This window comes from Castor canadensis, chromosome 7 (assembly GCF_047511655.1).
Source record: "Castor canadensis chromosome 7, mCasCan1.hap1v2, whole genome shotgun sequence".
Classification (NCBI taxonomy): Eukaryota; Metazoa; Chordata; class Mammalia; order Rodentia; family Castoridae; genus Castor; species Castor canadensis.
This window is the reverse complement of record NC_133392.1, coordinates 158,897,012-158,915,630: the sequence shown is the minus strand read 5'-3', so window position 1 is coordinate 158,915,630 and position 18,619 is coordinate 158,897,012. Positions and strand designations below refer to the sequence as shown.

The 18,619-nt window shown below is 49.4% G+C and overlaps 1 protein-coding gene across 1 annotated transcript in view; it reads right to left on the bottom strand.

Annotated features, from left to right (window-relative positions):
• Acot7 (acyl-CoA thioesterase 7) overlaps positions 1 to 18,619 on the bottom strand; it is a 97,421-nt gene that overhangs the window by 40,724 nt on the left and 38,078 nt on the right. The window contains 3 exon segments of the mRNA XM_020166687.2: positions 2,617 to 2,703; positions 11,259 to 11,373; positions 16,813 to 16,904. Of these exon segments, the coding sequence (XP_020022276.2) occupies positions 2,617 to 2,703; positions 11,259 to 11,373; positions 16,813 to 16,904 (294 nt within the window).

The following is an 18,619-nucleotide window of genomic DNA, read 5'->3' as shown; positions in this document are numbered from 1 at the left end:
AGTGGGCTGAGGGCTGAGGCTGGGTATCAACAACCTTAGCAGAAACAAAAGGCCAACATGGAATCTTAACCATGTCAACAACAGAAGAGAGAGACATAAACTAGACCTAAGGAGGGCTGGCCATAGGTAAACACCCAATACAAGTGCACCAGGAGGGTGGAGACCAGAGGAAGAGCCAGATCCATGCAAGAGGACAGTGGCACATGAAGGACCCTGAGGTACACAGAGGGGCTACAGGGAAGTTCCTGGGAGCAGTGCTCCCCTGGGGAGCCCCAGACCAGCAGCAGCAGCACCACGTGGAACTTGGGAGACATGAAAGTTTTCAGGCCCTCGCAGTCCTACTGGCACATGAGAACAACTGCCCTTCATTCCTGTCGAGAGGCTCTGTCCACACATCCAGGAAAGGAGAAATAAGCTGGAGTCTGGCTGAGTCCATGGGTTTTACCTGTTATTTGTACCAGAAAGGTCCCTTCCTTTCCAATCCATCTTCATGGGCCTGTCACTACCAAAACCAAGGCCAGCATGTGACATGTGAGTCACAGCAATCAGGACTCAGCGCAGCTTTTCAAAACACCACAGCACAGAACCCTGGAGCAAGGGCTATGTTCACATACATTTCAGCTCACTGTTCACTATTCTCTCCTGTGACTGGCATCTACTGAGTTTATTGAGAACTCTGATGCCTGAGATTCTACATGCTCTTCTTGTTCAATCTGCACCCTTCGGGCAGATCCACTGAGATCATAGCTCCAGGGTGTTCTCCACACGGTCTTTCTTCCATCCATTCACTCCTGGTGAATTTCCAGGCACACAAGGGGCGATTAGCTTTGGTAAAATTACTGGGCATACTTTTAGAAATTGCACACACAAAACCCCTATGAAAACAGGCATCAAACTTCTGTTAATACTTCCTAAGCACACTTTATAAACAGTGCCTGTATCAAAGGAAGCAGCTTGGAGTCCACAAATGAGCATGGCATGCCTGGGTTTCTCAGGGGTTTTCCAACAATCCTTTACTCCTGGCATCTTACAGATGCCTTCCAGCATGGGAAGAAAGAAGCCTGGGCTGAGGGTGGCACTTCTCACCAAGGGACAGTGAGTTGGAAATGGCATGCTTGGTGAAAACCTCCCAACATGCACCAAAGTAAATAAACAATGCAGCCTAGAGTTTCACAAATTTCAGGTAGAACGAAGTCAGATCTTAGGCCTCCCAGCTAGCCATTTAGTAGAAAGAGAAAGCAACTGTGAAATTGAAAAAAGAACTGCACAAAAGAGGATCAGTTAAAAAAGAAACAAACTTTAAAAAACATCTCTCAAAGCTGGGTGCCCATAAGTCATGCCTGTAATTCTAGCTACACAGGAGGCAGAGATCAGGAGAATCAAGGTTCAAAGCCAGCTCGGGCAAAGAGTTCACAAGACCCTAGCTCAAAAATACTCAAAAAGGGCTGCTAAGTGGCTCAAGTGATACAGCACGCCTGCCTACCAAGCATGAGGCCTTGAGTTCAACACCCCAGTACCACCAAAAAAGTAAATCTTTCAAATCAGAGCTCCTCAATCTGAGAATAGTCTGCACTTCATTTGCAGAACACGTACCTGTCAAGTGCCTCTTGACTCTGAGCGGGGCAACAGAGCCAACACAAAAATCCAGTGCTGTTGAGGAAGCTTTGGTAGAAATATGAATGTATACCTGCACAATGATGCCATTTTAAAGGATGAATAGGAATTTTCTAAGCAGAGAAGAAGAGAATTTGGTGTTCTAGGTACCAAGAAATAACAGCACAAATGAATGGCATTGCACAAAAGTGCCTATTAACCTGAGGAGTGACGAATAGCTCCACATACAGAATAGCTGTGCCCAAACTGTCACCCCAGTCCACCTTCACAACTTTTGCCATTGTCTGTCGATTTAACTACTTTTTCCTGATGTTTTTCTTCAGATCAATTTGTTTTTTGCACAGGGTCTCACTGTGCTTCCTAGACTTTTGAACTCCTGGGCATAAGTGAGCTTCCCTCTCAGCTTCCCAAGTGCTTGGGTTACAGGCATGAAACACTGTGGCCGGCTCAGGTTGTTTTTAAATTTTACTTCAGTCTCCTCAAATACAACAATATCCCGTTGATGTGCTACTTACATCCACCTTAGGTTCAAACACAACTGCACGCTGTTAAGTGAAAGGTGTTCCTTAACGGCCCTAGAGCCAAGTCCTGTACTCCAGCACCCCGGGAAATATGGGCTGGGCCTTATGGCCTGACTGCAGGTAAGATCTGCATTACTAGAAAAACAAATGCAAACACCAGAGGCAAAAGCAATTTTCATTAGCCTCTCTTCATCAGTGGGTCACAGTGTTATTTTCTGGGGACATCAGCATCCTTGCAAGGCCCTACCCCTGACATCTCAAGGTGCTGAGGTCCCCAGGCTGCTGGGAATTCACCCATCCAACTTTCATTTCCAATTTTAAAAACAGGCTCCAATAGTGTAATTTCTTATACAACCTCTTAGAAATTTAAATTTACACTTCACTGAACTTCAAGCCGAAACTGGGTCAGCCGGCATGACAGCTTCCATGGAGATTCACAGAGTGGCAAAGAGGAGGGTGAGGGGCAGCAACTTGTTCTTACCTCCGTGCACAAAGCCGTGCAGGGTACAGTCTGAAGGCCCCACCAGGTGGATCAGGCTGGATTGGCTGTAGCTCACCGTGTTTGGCTCTGGAAAGACAAAGGAGAAAGATTAACCATGAGGCAGATCACTTCCACTGCCCCAGTGTCTGCCGTAACTTGGATAGGATTTCTCTAAGGAGAACCAATGCCTCTGTCAGTGGCTCAAGACATGGTCTCTGGGGACATGACACCTGCAAGGCCCTGCCCATGGGCTGCCACTGAACACCTTCCTCAAGGTCCTTACACAGGCAACCACTGAACACCTCTTGACTAAAGGAACTCCCCTGGGGTGTCATCACCAACTTAACTTGCTTTCCAACTTTATTAAAAGTCTCAATAGTGCTTCTGATCCTGAACTGGTCCAGGAAGGTTCAGCTCTGGAAGGTGTCTAGACTCCTGCCTCCCACCAGACCAACCCTCCTGCCACCCAGGCCTCCACTCCAGCGTCTGTCACCACAAATCTTCCAAGAGTAGCAAATCCCTCAGCAAAGCTCTAGCTCCTCCACACTGCTTCCCAAGTATCCATGAGAGGTGGCACTAAGACAACAAATGATGTCCTGTGACTAGTGGGCAGGCGCCATTCCTCCACATTCTCTTTCCTCAGCAGGCAGAACCACAGATGTTGTACAATCCAGCACAGTGTACACATATCCCCTGCCCAAAGCCTCAATCAGGGATGAGCCCTCATCCATTTTAGGGCAGGAGATGAACCTGTGCTGTGCCCACCCCACCAGGCTTCAAACAATGGGCACACTTCCGTGCAGAGGTGTGGTGCATGTTTGGCCTTACACAGAAACACTTCTTAGCAGCAGAACGGCTGGTGGACGGAAGGTAGTCCTGACTGGGGACTAGGGTCTCCTAAGTGTCAACTGTCATCTCAGACTAAAATTCCTGCCAGTTATGGGCTGAAAGTATCCCTCCACCAGGCCTATGTCCTAACTTGTGATTTTGTTTGTTTTTTTATTTGTTTTGCAGTAGAAACAGGGCCTCGAGCTTGCCTGGCAAGCTCTCTATCACTTGAGTCACATCTCCAACTTTTTGCTTTTAATTATTTTCCAGACAGGGCCTCGCACTTTTTGCACAGGCCAAACTCAGACCGAAATTCCCCTATCTATGCCTCCTGCCTAGCTGAGATTACAGGCTCATACCACCACACCACCCTCGAGATAGTTGATCTTGACTGTCAACTTCATTGTACTGAGAGACACCTCAGGAATTAGTAAAGCACACTCTTGGATGTGTCTGCAAGGGTGTTTCCAGAGGACTGGTTCATGAGGCTCTGACCTATTCAATGGATCAATCCCTTGATGGATTCAAAACGTGAATGGACTATTGGGGAGGTGGTAGAATTGTGAAGGTGGGGCCTAGGTTACTGGTGGCATGTCCTCCAGGGCTGTGTCCTGCCCTGGTTCTTCCTGTTACAGCTCCACTCTACTTCCTGGCTGCTATGACATAAACTGCTATTTGATCCATGCCTTTCTCACTATGATGGACTGAAACCTCTGAAACTGACCAAAATAAACCTTTCCTCCCTTGTTTCTGTCAGATATTTGGTCACAAAAATGCAAAAGCCTGACTATAAATATTGTTAGTACCTCAGATGGGACTATATAGAGAGGGCCTTTAATGAGGTAATTAAGTTGAAGTGAGGTCATTAGGGTGGGGCCCAGTCCAACACAACTGATGTTCTTGAAAGAGAACAGAAAGATTATGACACAGCTTGTGTGCATAATCCACAAACCCAGAATGGTCTGGAGGGCCCCAACCTTCCGACACCTGGCCTGGGACTTTGGCCTCCAAACTGTGGAACATAAAGTTCTGCTGTTTAGCCTCCTGGCAGGGGCACCTTGCTACCCAACCCTAGCAAACACACTCCCCACGTGGAAATTGGAAGTTGCATAGCTAGTTGTCAGGCAGCAAGAAATCCAGAACGCAGGTGACCTGGGCTTAAATATTTACTCCATGCTCAGAAGCATTTGCTTTGGAGGCTCACAGTTTGGAGCAATCTGAGACTCCGGTTTCAGAATCATGCGTGAGAAGTCCCAGCTCTGAGGGTCTCCACAGACAGACAGGACAAATCCAGGCACTTACATCCAAGAAGGGACTTGGGGACACCTGGAGCCAGGCCACAGCTCTGGCTCTTGAGTTTTCTGCCAGTCCACCTGTCAACTTCATTGTATTGAGAGACACCTCAGGAATTAGTAAAGCCCTGATCACAGGACTTTCTCACAACTGCCTGTCCTCTAATCGCCCCCCTCCCTGACACACACACACCCCAGCTTCATTCCTGGCCATCGTGTGTGACTACCAGCTACCATGTGAGGCCTCTCACTCCTTCCTTGACAATTAACAGGAACGACTCCTGGGCAAAAGCCCCAGGGTACTCCTTGATGTCTGCTGGATCTCAGTCAGCTCAGGTAACCTGTGACTTTGACCCAAAGGGAGAAATACATCTTATTTCTCAGCCACTACAGTGAGGCTCCCAGAACCTAGGACTCAAGACTGCCCTGGGCCTCAGGATAGCTACACATCTTGAAATGCTACAAGGGATGAGAAGCAAGACTCTACAAGAAGACCAGGATCCTGCCTCTCCAGGGCTCCCCATGGCTCCCCACACTGATCTCCCGCTGCTAAGGGAGATGCAGTTCACAGTCAGTGCAGTGAGAGCATAGGCAGCCAGGGCCACATTGTTCTGTTATAATGGTTAAAAATTAAGTCCTCTGTGATAGTTTAATGTTCATAGAACTTACATTGAGGATCTTTTAATAAGTAGAAGCAACAAAATCTTCCAGGGCCCTCTTGCCTTAGCCATACCCCAACTCCCCACGGCTCGGTGGGGTCAGGCTGCATCTACTTCTTTCCCTTTTGCTTCCCAGCTCTTGGGGCAGGCACTTCCTGTAGACAAGGGAGTGCTAACCAGTTATACTCTGTGGCTGTTCCTGCATCCTCACATGGTCTGTCTTAGATGACTTAGGTGTAAGTCATGGAGATAGGGACCCAGCCACAGTTGCTAGTATGGCTTTAAATACTACACTGCTACCAGAAGGAAGATGCAGCCCAAATGGAAAGCTTTCTTACAGTCAAAGGGGACACTATTTGCAATCACCCTGGCCTAAAAGGCAGGACACTCTTGTCAGTCTAACCATCTGCCTACTGAGCTCAGTGCTGAGAGAAGTGGCTGAAAATAGTCAGAGTCATAGTGTGAGGTCTTATTTTTTTACTCTTAGCAAGAATGATAAGAAAGAAGCTCCAAAAAGAAGTGGACAGTTTATAAGCAGAGTGAGCAGAGTCCCAAAGATCTGAGGCATCACAGACTGGACATGCCTACTGCTTCCGGATCTGGGAACTGAGGGAGACTTTGAAACCAAAAGTCTATTAGGACTGAGCATTGTGTCAAACATCAGATGAATGCTGGATGCAGTGGTGTAATTCCAGCTTCTCAAGAGGAGGAAGCAGGAGGATTGTGAGTTTGAGGCTAATCCAGGCAAAGTTAGCAAGACCCTATCTCAGAAACAGAACATGAATGAAGGGGATGGGGGCATAGTTCAAGTGGCAGAGAGCTTGCCTAGCACGCAAGAGACCCTGGGTTCAATCCCCAGTACCATAAATAAACAAATAAATAAATAAATAAGAATCAAGGCCAGGTGCTGTTGGCTCACACCTGTAATTCTAGGTACTTGGGAGACTGAGAATGGGAGGGTCAAAGTTTGAGGCCAGCCTGGGCAAACACTTATTGAAACCCCATTTTTAAAGTGACCAGAGCGAAATGGACTCTATAGAGGTGTGTCTCAAGTGGTAGAGCATCTGCTTTGCAAGAGCAAAGCCCAGAGTTAAAACTCCAGTTCCACCAAAAAAATAAATAAAAGAATCAGGTGAAGAATGTGGTTTTGAGAGAGACAGTAGAGTTGGCTGAGCCTAGATGTGGTCACTGGAACTGACTAAAAGTCCACTAAGTCATAAGAGGACTGGAAAAACTCCTGATGGCTCAAGTCCTGAAGTAACTTCCAGTCTGCACATTCAGATAAGCAGGAGATGAACTTCGAGTCCCATTCTCCTGCACCCACTCAAGATGATGCCACACTAGATAACAGACAAGGAAGAACCTTCCACATGGCAGAGTTAGGGGCCCTGGAATCCCTCCCCAAGAGTGGAATCCAGATCCAATCAAGAACTGGTTCCCATAGCCTCAGCCTGAGATCCTGTAGAACTTGTCACTGTGTGGCTCAGCAGGTCCTGTGCACCTCTGGTTTTTCTATCCCACGCTTCTGCTCCCACCAAGCAATGGGAGCAAGCACAGTACCCGTATTTCTAATGTACAGGGTGCAGGAGAAGGAAGAGTTGCATCTAATCTCCATGGAGAAGACAACTCGTGGACCAGGATGCTATACCTAGGTCCATGTGGTGGCTGGGCAGGATCTCAGGTGGTCACCCTGGAGTCACAGTGTCTCCATATACAAAGAAGCTGAAATGTGAATGCAATGACTGGAGGTCAAGACCAGGCAAAGATGATCAACCAACGGCCAAGACTGCCATCTGTCTGTCCATTCCCTTCCTCCACCAGACATACATGCTTTCTGACATCCTCTGTAGGGGAATGGGGCCTGCACACACTTCCTGTCCTGCCCAGGCATGTGTGCTGCTTCCAGACCTGACCCACCCACCCTCAGGTTGGTGAGCTCTGCCCATGTGCCCTTTCCAGCTACTCTAAAGCTATTTGATGAAAGTAGCAAGTGGTAATTAGCTCTATTTAGCCTTCCACAATGCACCGTCAGTTCTTGGTACACATAGGTTCCTCATTCATGGAGTACCCAACCTCAAATCAAAAATATTTGAGGAAAAAAATCCCTGCATCTTTACTGAACATGTACGGTTATTTCCTCTTCCCATTATTCCCTAAATACTGTCACCTAACCAAGGAACACATCTCCACTATGCACAGTCTTTGAACCTGCACTTCTTAGGAAGGTCCCTAGGGGACTGCTGGACCAGGGTTCAGGAGGCTTAGCTGCAAATCCTCCTTTCCCAACCCCGTTCTACAAGCCAGAAGCTATTCTAAGTGCTCCACGTACATCACATCATCTTGACAACCCAGATTCAGTGGCTCCCTAATCTCTGTTTCCATCAAGGAAACTGAGGAACAGGGAAATTAACAGAGGCAGCAGAGTGGGGATTCAAAGCCAAGAATCCAAATCCAGGATCTTCCCTCCTCCTGATCCCAGCCGGCCTCCCTCCCTATAGCACATTTCCCCTAGACTACAGCTGGTGGGTCCAACACCATGGGCCTGGCCAGATGGCCAGAAACACCGGGGAGGTGATTCAGGACATGGTGGAGCCAGGATGGTCTGCCCATGCCTCTAGAGGATGCTCCAGGTGAACCTGCCTGGGGGCTTGGCTGGGTCCCCCAGGGAGGCAGATCCCAACCCACTGTACTGGCTGGGGTGGGGTGGGCTTGGAAGTGTCAATCCAGGGGCCAGGGATGGGGCAGCACTGGAACTCATCTGAGGCAGGGTTGACTTCACCACAAACCTGAAAGTCCTGGAAATGGAGGGTCATCAAGGTCAGAGTTCCTACAAGGTTAAAGCTGGGTAATCAACAGTCATGAACCTGAGAGCGCAAGGTAACTGTTTTCTCTTGTCAAATTGAGAAAATAATATGGCAAGGCAGCTTTTAAGGAACTGTCAGATTCCAAGAAAACACCTGAAGTTGCTAGGCAAAAATAGCTTGAATCCTGGTTCTGGTTTCAGAGGAAGATGGGGTGGGGCCAAAGGGTGGAGGGAGAGCAGAGGAGGAAGGGCCATCCTCAGGAGGGGGGCACCTATACTACTCTCTGGGGACCCTGATCCCCAAGCTACTCCTCCCTGGTGACACAGCTACCCTACCAGTCCTGATCCAAGAGGATGAGCAAGGGTCTGCCATGAAACTGAAGTTGGAAATGCAGATGTTCAGAAAGACAAAAGATGGGTACACAAACCCTGTGAGAAATGTTTAAGAGTCTGCATCTCAAATCTAACTAGCTGAGGAAAATACAGTTCCATGTCACATTAAACCAAAATCAAAAGCATGCACAAATCTACCAATGTCTTCAGATTCAAATGGAGCACTGGTGGCTCATGCCTGTAATCCTAGCTTCTTGGGAGGCTGAGATCCAGAAGATAGAGGTTCAAGGCCAGCCTAGGAAAAGAGTTTGCAACACCCCATTTCCAAAACTAACCAGAGTAAATGGACTGCAGGTTTGGCTCAAACAGCAAAAAGCCTACTTTGCAAGTATGAAGTCCTGATTCAAAGGTGTGTGAGGTGACGCAAACCTCTAGTCCCAACACTTGGGAAGTGGAGGCAGAAGGATCTCAAGTTTCAGGCTTAAACTGATTGAAAGCCTTGAGTAATTTCAGTTTTTCTGACTGTCAATCAATGCAGTAAACCAGGATCTAATCTGTGGTTCTCAAAGCCAGCAATGGGCTGGGGATGGTTCAATGGTAGAGTGCTTGCCAAAGATGTATGAGGCCCTGGGTGCCATCCTTGGCACTGGAGAAAAACTTCAAAGCCAGACACAGGCCATCATGTTGCCCCTCCCTCAGCCCCCTGTGGTCTGGCTCCCACCACAAGTTCTCCTCAGAAACTGCCCAGGAAAAGGTGGGCTCAGGCAGCCACTGCACGTCACCCAGCACCTCCGCTTGGCTCTCCTCTGCCCGTTGCTGGGCTGGACATGTCTCCTCTTCTGTCATGGATTCTGGGTCCACATGGGTAACCAGGAAACTTAACCACACCTGCAAAGGCTCTTTTCCCATATGAGGTCTCATTCACTTTCCAGAATTTGAATATGAATATATCTTGGGGGGTGGTGCACAGGGAGAAGACATGCCATCTTCTCTCACTGGTGACCACCTTGAGCCCTAGGCTGACACCTTCCTAAGACACCTCCTCATCACATCATCCCTCAGTCTCACTGCCTGCCCTGCCTGCTGAGCTCCCCTTCCCAAAGCAGAGCCTAGGGGCCTATGGTCACTGCTGCAGCATATGTCCCTGGCCTTGCAAGTGATAGGACCTGATGCTCTCAGTCCTCACAGGAGATGCCCAGCCTGTCTTCTGTATTACTGTCTTGGTAGACTCATTATTTATGTTTTATTTTTAAAAGACACATTCTGAGGGCTAGGGGCATGGCTCAAGTAGTAGAGCACCTGCCTAGCAAGCACCAAGTCTTGAGTTTAAAAAAAAAAAAATCACTCCATTGGCGTTTTATCAAAGAATTCTATTACTATTGACTTTTCTCTCTCTTCCCATCCCTCCATCTTATACACCCCCCCTTGAAAAGCAGATGTGAAAAGGAATTAACCTACAGTAAAGATTTTATTACACAGTCCTGCTGGCCTCAGTAACACCTGATATGCTTTGGATGGGCTTTGAGAGTGTGTCCTAATCCACACACTTACAAGGTCTCATCAACACCCTGCTTGACGAGAAATGTGGGCTGCAGCCAGGCAGGGGCACAGCCAGGACAATGTCCCAAGTCCACGTGAGCAGGAGCCAGAAGACCCCAGAGCAGAGTGTACAGCACAGGCACATGGGGCCAGCAGTGTGGAGAAAGAAGAAGAAGTACTGGGGCAGATCCCAGACCTTAGAGAAAGCCAAGTCAGGAACTCAAACACCCACCACATCCAGGATCCCTGAGGCACTGGGAGAAGCACAGTCAAACTGCTCGGGAGCATATGGAACCCAGCACAGAACATGCAGGTATCATGGGAGCCCAGGTCATATCCAGTGAGGCAGAGAAACACAGAGTACATTCTATGTCACTACTAAAAATGTGATCGCTGTGCGTGCAGAAGGGGATAAGACCAACACACATTATCAAGAAGACCCTAAGGGCCAGTCCCTCCAGGAAGGCTCACCAAGTTCCTGGGAGTCAGATGCATGTCAAGACCCCTGCCCTGAAATGCATCAGAGAACCTGGGGGTCCCATATGGAAAGGCTGTTCTCAAGGGAAAATATCTTGCTATCTATTTGGCCTTTTCGTGGACATTTTGTAAAGGCCTGAACTGCCCTGGCAAGAAAACAGAGGAACGGAAGGAACTAACTCCACAAGGAGAGCTGTGCAGGACAGAGCTGGCACCCACATGGTAAGACATCTCCTTGAGGGAGGGAGTGAAGAAATGGCACTGAAAACCTGCTGCTGTTTTGTCCACCCTTCCACCACCCCCTTTTTTTTTTTTCTTTTTTTTTTTTGATGACTGGAAATCCTTTCAAAAATAAGCTCCTGAATAAACTCAGGAGAGACACATAACAAAACAAACACATCCTAAATAGGCAGTGTCCCTTTGCCTAAGCCATGGAGACCCTGTCATGGCCGTACCCACTCACAGAAGCACCCATGCCACCTCTCTCTACTAGCCATGCTACTGGGAAGGGCCTGCCTGTTTCCAGGTGAGACAAGGGACAAAATGCCTAGCTACTGAAGAGAGCACTGGATACCTAGGAGCCCAGAGGACAAATGACCACAAATTGGCACATTCCTATGGCCTGAGTCATAGGTGAGAAACAGTATCTGCTGTTAGGTATAGGGGATCCCAACCCCACCTTCTCTCCTCCCCCTCCACTATGGCTTTTACCTGGGTTAAGGACAGGCTGGACAATATCCCCATTTCTCCACTTGGTCTCCATGCGCTCCAGCTTCTGGGCTTCATACCGCTTCCGGCCCTCCTCCTCCTGCTCCTGCCGGGAATACTGTGGGAAAGAAAGCAGACAGGGAGTCAGGCCATAGCAGGGACACAGCCTGCCACCCTCAGTGGCACAGCATGGCCACGGTCTCCCAGGCTGAGGGCTGCAGGATGCCGGCTCCTGTGTTGCTTAGCATTTTGTAATTGGGACAATCTTCTTTTTCTGCTCACATGTCCTGGAACACACTCCAGGATTCCTGGACTAAACTGGCTGTTGCTGCCTTCTTGCTTGTCAGGGCAGAGTGCCCAAGGCTGCTGGGGCTTTGGGCAGTGGGGAGGGATGGTTGGTCCACATTTCCCAGGCTGCTGTCCCCTTGTTATAGACAAGATGAAAATCTCACGCAGTCTCCCTCCCCAGCATTTGGTTTAGATCCTTCCTGGAATCACTTTTATGCCTATGAATATATAAAAAGTTCTATCATGCTACATGTGGAGTTCAAATGTAATCATGTCTCATTATTTCCATGCATCCATGTGACGTAATCTACATAAATGATCCATGGTATCTGGACATCCAGCTTGCTTCCCATTCTTTGCTATTAAAATAACATACTGATGATTCTTAGCCACTTCTTATCACTTTGCTCCTACCCCACTCCTAGATGTAAAGCTGCAGCATCCCAGGGCCACATGTGCCATCCTGGCCGACCCCTGGCCAAGTGCTAGGTGGCACCTTTTCAGGACACGTAGCCAGGGCTGAAAGGGCGCATAAGGCTCTCCTAATGGATCGCAGGGGTTTTGACCCAAGAAGGTGAAGTGTGAGTATGAAGTCTGCCGCACAAGCCAAGGCTCCTCAGCCCTGTGCACAAAAGGATGATGTTACAGAGAGGGTCATTCACCGCCTCCCAAGCCTACTGTCTGGCCCATGCAGGGGACATATCACACTCCCTCACACTCCCTCCTGATCCCGGGTCTTGGCCCCAGGATAGGTCTTAGGTCTGCTGTCCATCTTCGCCCAGTCACCCTCCCTTTCCACCAGAGTCCCTCAGCCTGGCCGTCCCTGCTGACTACACCTGATCACATTCCTTTTAGTCAGCTTCCCCTCCTGCCCCCCATTCACCTGGTCAGCATTGCTGGCTGAGCCCTCAGGGATCCTCTCTGCCCCAACTGAAGCTCCTCTGAGCTACACCAGTTCATTTCAGGGGGCAGTTTCAGGCCTCTCTGTGTTCCACTTTGTGGCTCAGTTCCACAACTGAGCAGTCCAGGCACCATCCTGGAGCTAATTATCCATGAAGGCTTCATATCAAGAAGCCTTCTTCAAAGGAGGCAGACAGGGAGCTGGGATAGTGGGAGAAGGTATTCAAAAGAAATAAGACAAACCAGGCATGGTGTGCACACCTGTGCTCCCAGCACTCAGGAGGCCGAGGCAGGAGAATTTCAAGTCTAGGCCAGCTAGGAATACATACTGAGTTCTAGGCCAGCCTAGGCTACATAGGGAGATCCAGTCTCCCCAAAAGAAAGAAAAAAAGCCAAGCAGGGTGTACCTAAAGCTACAGTGGGTAATCCCACCTTTTCCTCCATATGTAAACTGCTTTCTAAAGTCACCTCACCTGAAGTAGCAACAATAAAAGCTGAGTCTGTGCAATGCTACCCCAAAAATTGATGGCTAAGCTCTAGTGTCCTGACAAATGTTTTTTTACCACCCCCGCCCCCTGCAACGAGATGCCTTCTAAAGAGATTATTTTAGGGATGTAGCTCAGTGATAAGAGTGTTTGCCTAGCATGCATGAGGCCCTAGGTTCCATCCCCAGCACTGAAAATGAAGATGATTGATTAAAAAAAAAAAGAGCCCAGTCTCTCAATATCCAGCATGTTCATCAGAGCTCTATGGGCAGGTGGGGAGAATGACAGGGCCTGTGTGGGACCTGAGCTGCAGGAACAGAGAAGTCCAGCCTTTAAATCTGAGAACAAACAGCTGGAACACCTCAGTGAAAGGTTGGCTCCTCACCCCCATCTAGGGGGCTCGTCAGACCCAGCTGATCTGAAGCAGTGGACACCACGGACCAAATTCACAGTCTGTGAACCTCTTAATGCAAGCACATTCAGGCATTTGGAAGAAACATGTCTATGCCATAGCAGCCCTCCAGCCTCTCCAGGGAGGCATGGCCCCTCTGGTCATGCTGGTGGTCTCTTTCAAGCATCACGGGGCCACTTCCCTATAAGGCTGAGGAAGAAGGTGGAGAAAAGAGACAAAGCTGTACCCTAAGTGACACAGTCACACAGTCAGCAGTCACACAGTCCACAGTCAGCGGCCAGGTTTCCTCCAGGGAGATACACACATCCATGAAATAATCCATGTGTGCATGAGTGTGTTGGCAGTATCTATACCTATAGGTGTGTGATATCTATGTGTATATACTACGTATGTATGCATCTGTAGACACAGAGCTGTATAATTCTAGAATAAATGACAACTATTTGTGAAAGCTTGGCAGGGGAATGCTGGGGACATCAGAAGCCTGGGGCCGGGCTCCCAGGAGATGCATACACAGGCCTCCCAGGTCCGCACACAGGCCACTGCTAAACCCTGCCAGTAAAAACAGCAGCCTGTGTTCCCAGTCAGCTGAGGGTTCCTGCTTCACAGACCCAGCCTGTGGAGGAACAGTTCAGCTCACCCCCCAAAGCAGCTGGGAACCACGGTCCTCCCTCATGAACCCTCTGCCTCAGCTGCATGGCCCCATTCCAACATACTCCTCTACAAAGTCAAGTTGGTATTTATGTTGCATCAACTCCACCACAAAGAGAAAGTGAGAAAGCTGTGGGGCTCCTCCAGGACATGGGGTCACAGCCATGGCTGGGCATGGGCATGTGGAGGGCCTGTGTCTACAGCAAGGGGACAGGACCCCAGGAATCTGGACCACCCATTCCTCCCCACTGTCCAAAGCCCCAGTGGCTTTCAGCACCCTACCCTGACAATCAAAAGGCAGTAACAGCCTCGTGAAGGTGTCCCAGGATGCTGAAGCAAATATGGGGCCTGCCAGAGACTCGGAATTCCATCGCATCTGAAAATTAAATCAGGTAAACTGTGCAAGTATTTACACACAATGTAGCTGACTTGACGCCATGGCAGACAAGAGCTTGGCGGTGTTCTTGTGGCTGTCACAGGGCCGGAGTCACTCTCACTTCCAAGTGAAAACCCCAGTCACCCAAGCCAACAGGCAGGGAGAGAGGAGAACAGGCCAGGTGGCATGGAAGAGAGTGGGAAGATGAGGGTACAACTGGATTGATCAGGGTCCCTTGAAATTGATGTCACCTGGAGCCTCAGAATGTGAGCATTTTTGGAAACAGGCTTTTTGCAGAATTAGCTAAGGTGAGGTCACAGGAAGAGGAGTGGGTGCTAAATTCTTTTGACTGCCATCCTTCTAAGAAGACCATGAGAAGACACAAGCAAGGACAAGAAGGTGAAGCAGGCAAAGATGGAAGCAATGGAGCCAACAGAGCTGGGAGGAGTCCAGGGCCAGTCCCTAAGCTTCTACCAAAAGCATGGCCATGGCCATACATAGATTTCAGATTCTCATCTTCAGAACTGTTAGGGAATAAACTGTTTCTTTTAAGCCATGCACCCTGTGGCACTTTGTTACAGCAGTTCCAGGTCCCTAACACAGGCAAGATGTGCAAGGCCACCTGGCCCTAGCCTGCATCCTTCTGCTCATACTGGGGAGTCAGAGTTGCCTAACATAGCCAAAGGCTGGAGGTGCCACCTCCCTACTTTCATGGACTAAAAGGGTAAAGTGGCCAGTCCGACAGGCCAAGGTTGAGATGCCTTTTTCAGGAAACAGGAGAAGACTCCCTGTTGCCAAAGTGTGCTTTAAAAAATCAAGACCAGCTGGGTATGGTGGTGTATATCTATAATCCCAGCACAGGAGGCAATGCAGGAAGATCACAAGTTCAAGGCCAACTCAGGAAGCAAAGGCAGGAGGATCATGAGTTTTGAGGCCAGACTGGGACACAGACCAAGTTCAAGGCCAGCCTAATCTACATAGTGATACCCTGTCTCAGTTTAAAAAAAAAAAATGGTTCCAGACCAGCCTTGGCTACATAGTGAGTTCGAGGCCAGAGCAGGCTACATAGCAAGCTTTTTCCTTAAAAAAAACATAGACTAAACTGCAACTGGATTCACCCAGTATGTGGGTCAAGCCCCCCAGTGCCAGTCAAATACTAGGTGGGACAGGGAGAGGTGACTGAAAGCCAGCCTCAAGGAATGTCCCTGCAGTGGCTGCAGGGACATTCCCCCCTCAGACCCAATAACCCAGGGCCATTGAAAAGGCAACAGACAGCTGGTAGTCAGAGAGCACACTTTCACCTGGGTGAGGCCCTGCACCTGTCAAACCCCATGTGAAGAAGGAAGGACACCTTGAAAGGAACCAGGGCTGTCGGCATGAGGAGCACTAGTTTCTCTGGCGGGTCTGTGAGCAAGAAAGCAGGCACCAGTCCCTGACAATCTGGTTCTCAGTCTATCATTTTAAAAAACATGTTTTACCTAAGTCCCCATGGCAGGAGAAGCTCCCTGCTGAACCACAGGGTCTCTACTCTTCCCTAGTATGTGAAAGCAGCAAGCACAGGTCAAGCCTCAGAGGAATCGGTCACAGCTGATCTTCAATCTCTACTGAAGCAGGAGTACAGGAGGCAGTGAGGGAGGGCTTCAGAGAATAAACAAAACCCTTTTGGAGCATTTGCCCCACAGGAATCTTCATGGCAGTGTCCATAGGCCTATTTACCAGAGCCTACCTGAGGCTAAACTCCAGGGACAAACACAGTGTACTCCTCTGTGATAAAGAACTTCTGCTCACAGCAAAACCAAAATGAGACACACTCAAAGGAGAAGGCAGATGCTAGCAAGGGCAGGAAGAAGAGAGCAAGGGTCTCACAGGAGCCACAATGAAAATCAGCTCTCAGGGGCTGTGATGGGGCAGCTGCCTGGCCAGGGCAGCCTGGTGGTCCTGGCTCTAGGAAGGACAAAGCACACATCATGGTCCAGTTACCATCCTCTTCTCTGGTGTAACACACCCTTCCACGTAGAAGGATGCCCTGTCCGTGGGTTCTGGGCAGCTGACACATCCCCAGTATGACTTGGACATGCATTAAGAGACCTCATGCAGAGAAACACCTCCCCAGCATTTCCTAGAGAGGGGATAAGAACCCTCCCCAATCCAGGGAGACCCTGCCAGGCCCAGAGACACCCTTCCTTTGGCCTGTTGCTCCTGAGACACTTTGCCTGGATGGACTTACTACCAACATTCACCCCAGCCTCTGCATTTGCTCCAAGAGGTAAGTGAAGGGCTGGTAGAGTGGCTCATGTGGTAGGGTGCCTGACTAGCAAGTACCAGGCCCTGAGTTCAACCCCCAAAACCACCAAAGAGAGTGAGAGTGAGAGTGAGAGTGAGAGAGAGAGAGAGAGAGAGAGAGAGAGAGAGAGAGAGAGAGACTAAGTGAAAGGGTCACCTTACCACAACAGGAGGCACCTCGAGGACCTTGTCCACGTTTTTCAGCGACAGGGGCACATACCACAAGGTGGCCTTATTGGTCAGCTTTTTGGTACCTTAAGAAAAGAAAACCATATTTGTGATGCCCTGGGGAGGGGCTGCACTGAACCTGTGCTACCACCAGACCTGGGTGCTCCAGGGACCTAAATGCCACCACCTCTGGACTCAAACCCCAAAGTCATTTTCAGTGTCTTGGCCTGGGGTAGCTGCCACCATGCAAGCAGAGACCACAGGGAACACAGAGAGAGGCTGGGTAGGACCCATCTTTGTCTCCAGGAGCCTGGGGACCTAGGACCTTGGCCACCTCCATGCTCCAGAGGATGCTTGAAGACCAGGTGCTTAAAGCCTGTGTAGTCTCGAGGCTGTGTGGCTTCCTAACACAGGGTCCATACCTGATGGTTTGTTTTGTTTTGTTTTGTTTTTATTTCAGTGTTTCTGAACTCAGAGCCTTGTGGAGTTCAACATCCTTAGCTGAGAGGAGCAGGATCTCTGAAGATTCTCTGCACCTGTCTCAACACTGCAGAAACTCCCACCAGGGAGGAAGCCCAGAAAGCCAGGCAGCCACCACAGGGTGTACACTACTGCCAGCTCTACTGAGGGGTGGGGATGTGGAGGCTGTGCCCAGGCAGAGCAGCCTTGGAGAATGTCAACCACTGCCCAAACCACAGATACCAGGCAGCTCCTCAAACCCAGGACTGCCTCCTTAGGCATTCCCCCCGACCACTCCACACAGACCAGCCTTGGTGACTTAGCATAACTTCAGAATTCACTGGGGAACTGAGCCCAACCAGTGTGGCTCCCAGCTCAGGGAGGACTGTCTGGACTGGGGAATCATAGTTTATGGCCTGCAGGTGCCAAAGGAGTCCAGCAATCACTGGCCCATGCCCCTTACTTAAACAGGAGAAGCTTAGAAAGATCAAGGAATTTTTCCAAGGTTACATGGCAATTTGGTGCCCTGCTGAGTACAGAACCAGGCCTCTCAGGTCCCAGTCATTTTAGAATATTTGTTAGGATTCCTTTTTTTGTTACGGGGGGGAGGTAACTGGGGTTTGAACCCAGGGTCTCATACTTGCTAGGCAGGCACTCTACCACGTAAGCTACTCCACCAGCCCTATTTTGTGTTAGGTGTTTTTGAGATAGGTCTCAGGAACTAATTCCCCAGGGCTGCCTTTGAACCTTGATCCTCCTGATCTCTGCCTCCTGAGTAGCTAGGATTATAGGCGTGAGCCACCAGGGCCCACCTGCTAGGACATCTTTAAAAAGTGGCATTGAGGCTAAGCAGAGTGGCTCAATCCTACAATCCCAGCTATTTGGGAGATACAGATCAGGAGGATGGATGTTCAAAGACCAACTAGGGCAAACAGTTTTCCAGACTCCATCTCAACCGACAAGTAAGGCGTGGTGGAGCATTTCTGTCATTCCAGCTATGCAGGGAAGCACAAAGAAGATTGCAGTCCAGACAGCCCAGGCACATAAAGGGAGATCCTATCTCAAAAACAGCCAATGTAAAAAGGGATAGAGGGATGGCTCAAGCACTAGAATGCCTGCCTAGCAAGTTCAAGCCCCCAAGACTACCAAAAAAAAGGATGTCTACAACTCGGAAGATTTCCAGAGGAGAGTCAAACTGCAGGAGACAGCAGGACAGGACAGGGCACCCTCACTTCTGCCCCGGAGGAGCTTGGTCTGCCAGCTCCCTCTAACTTACTTTCCCAGCACGAAGCTGGGGTTTCCCTAAGGCTCCTGCTAAGCACAGCTGAGACTCAGGTCAACC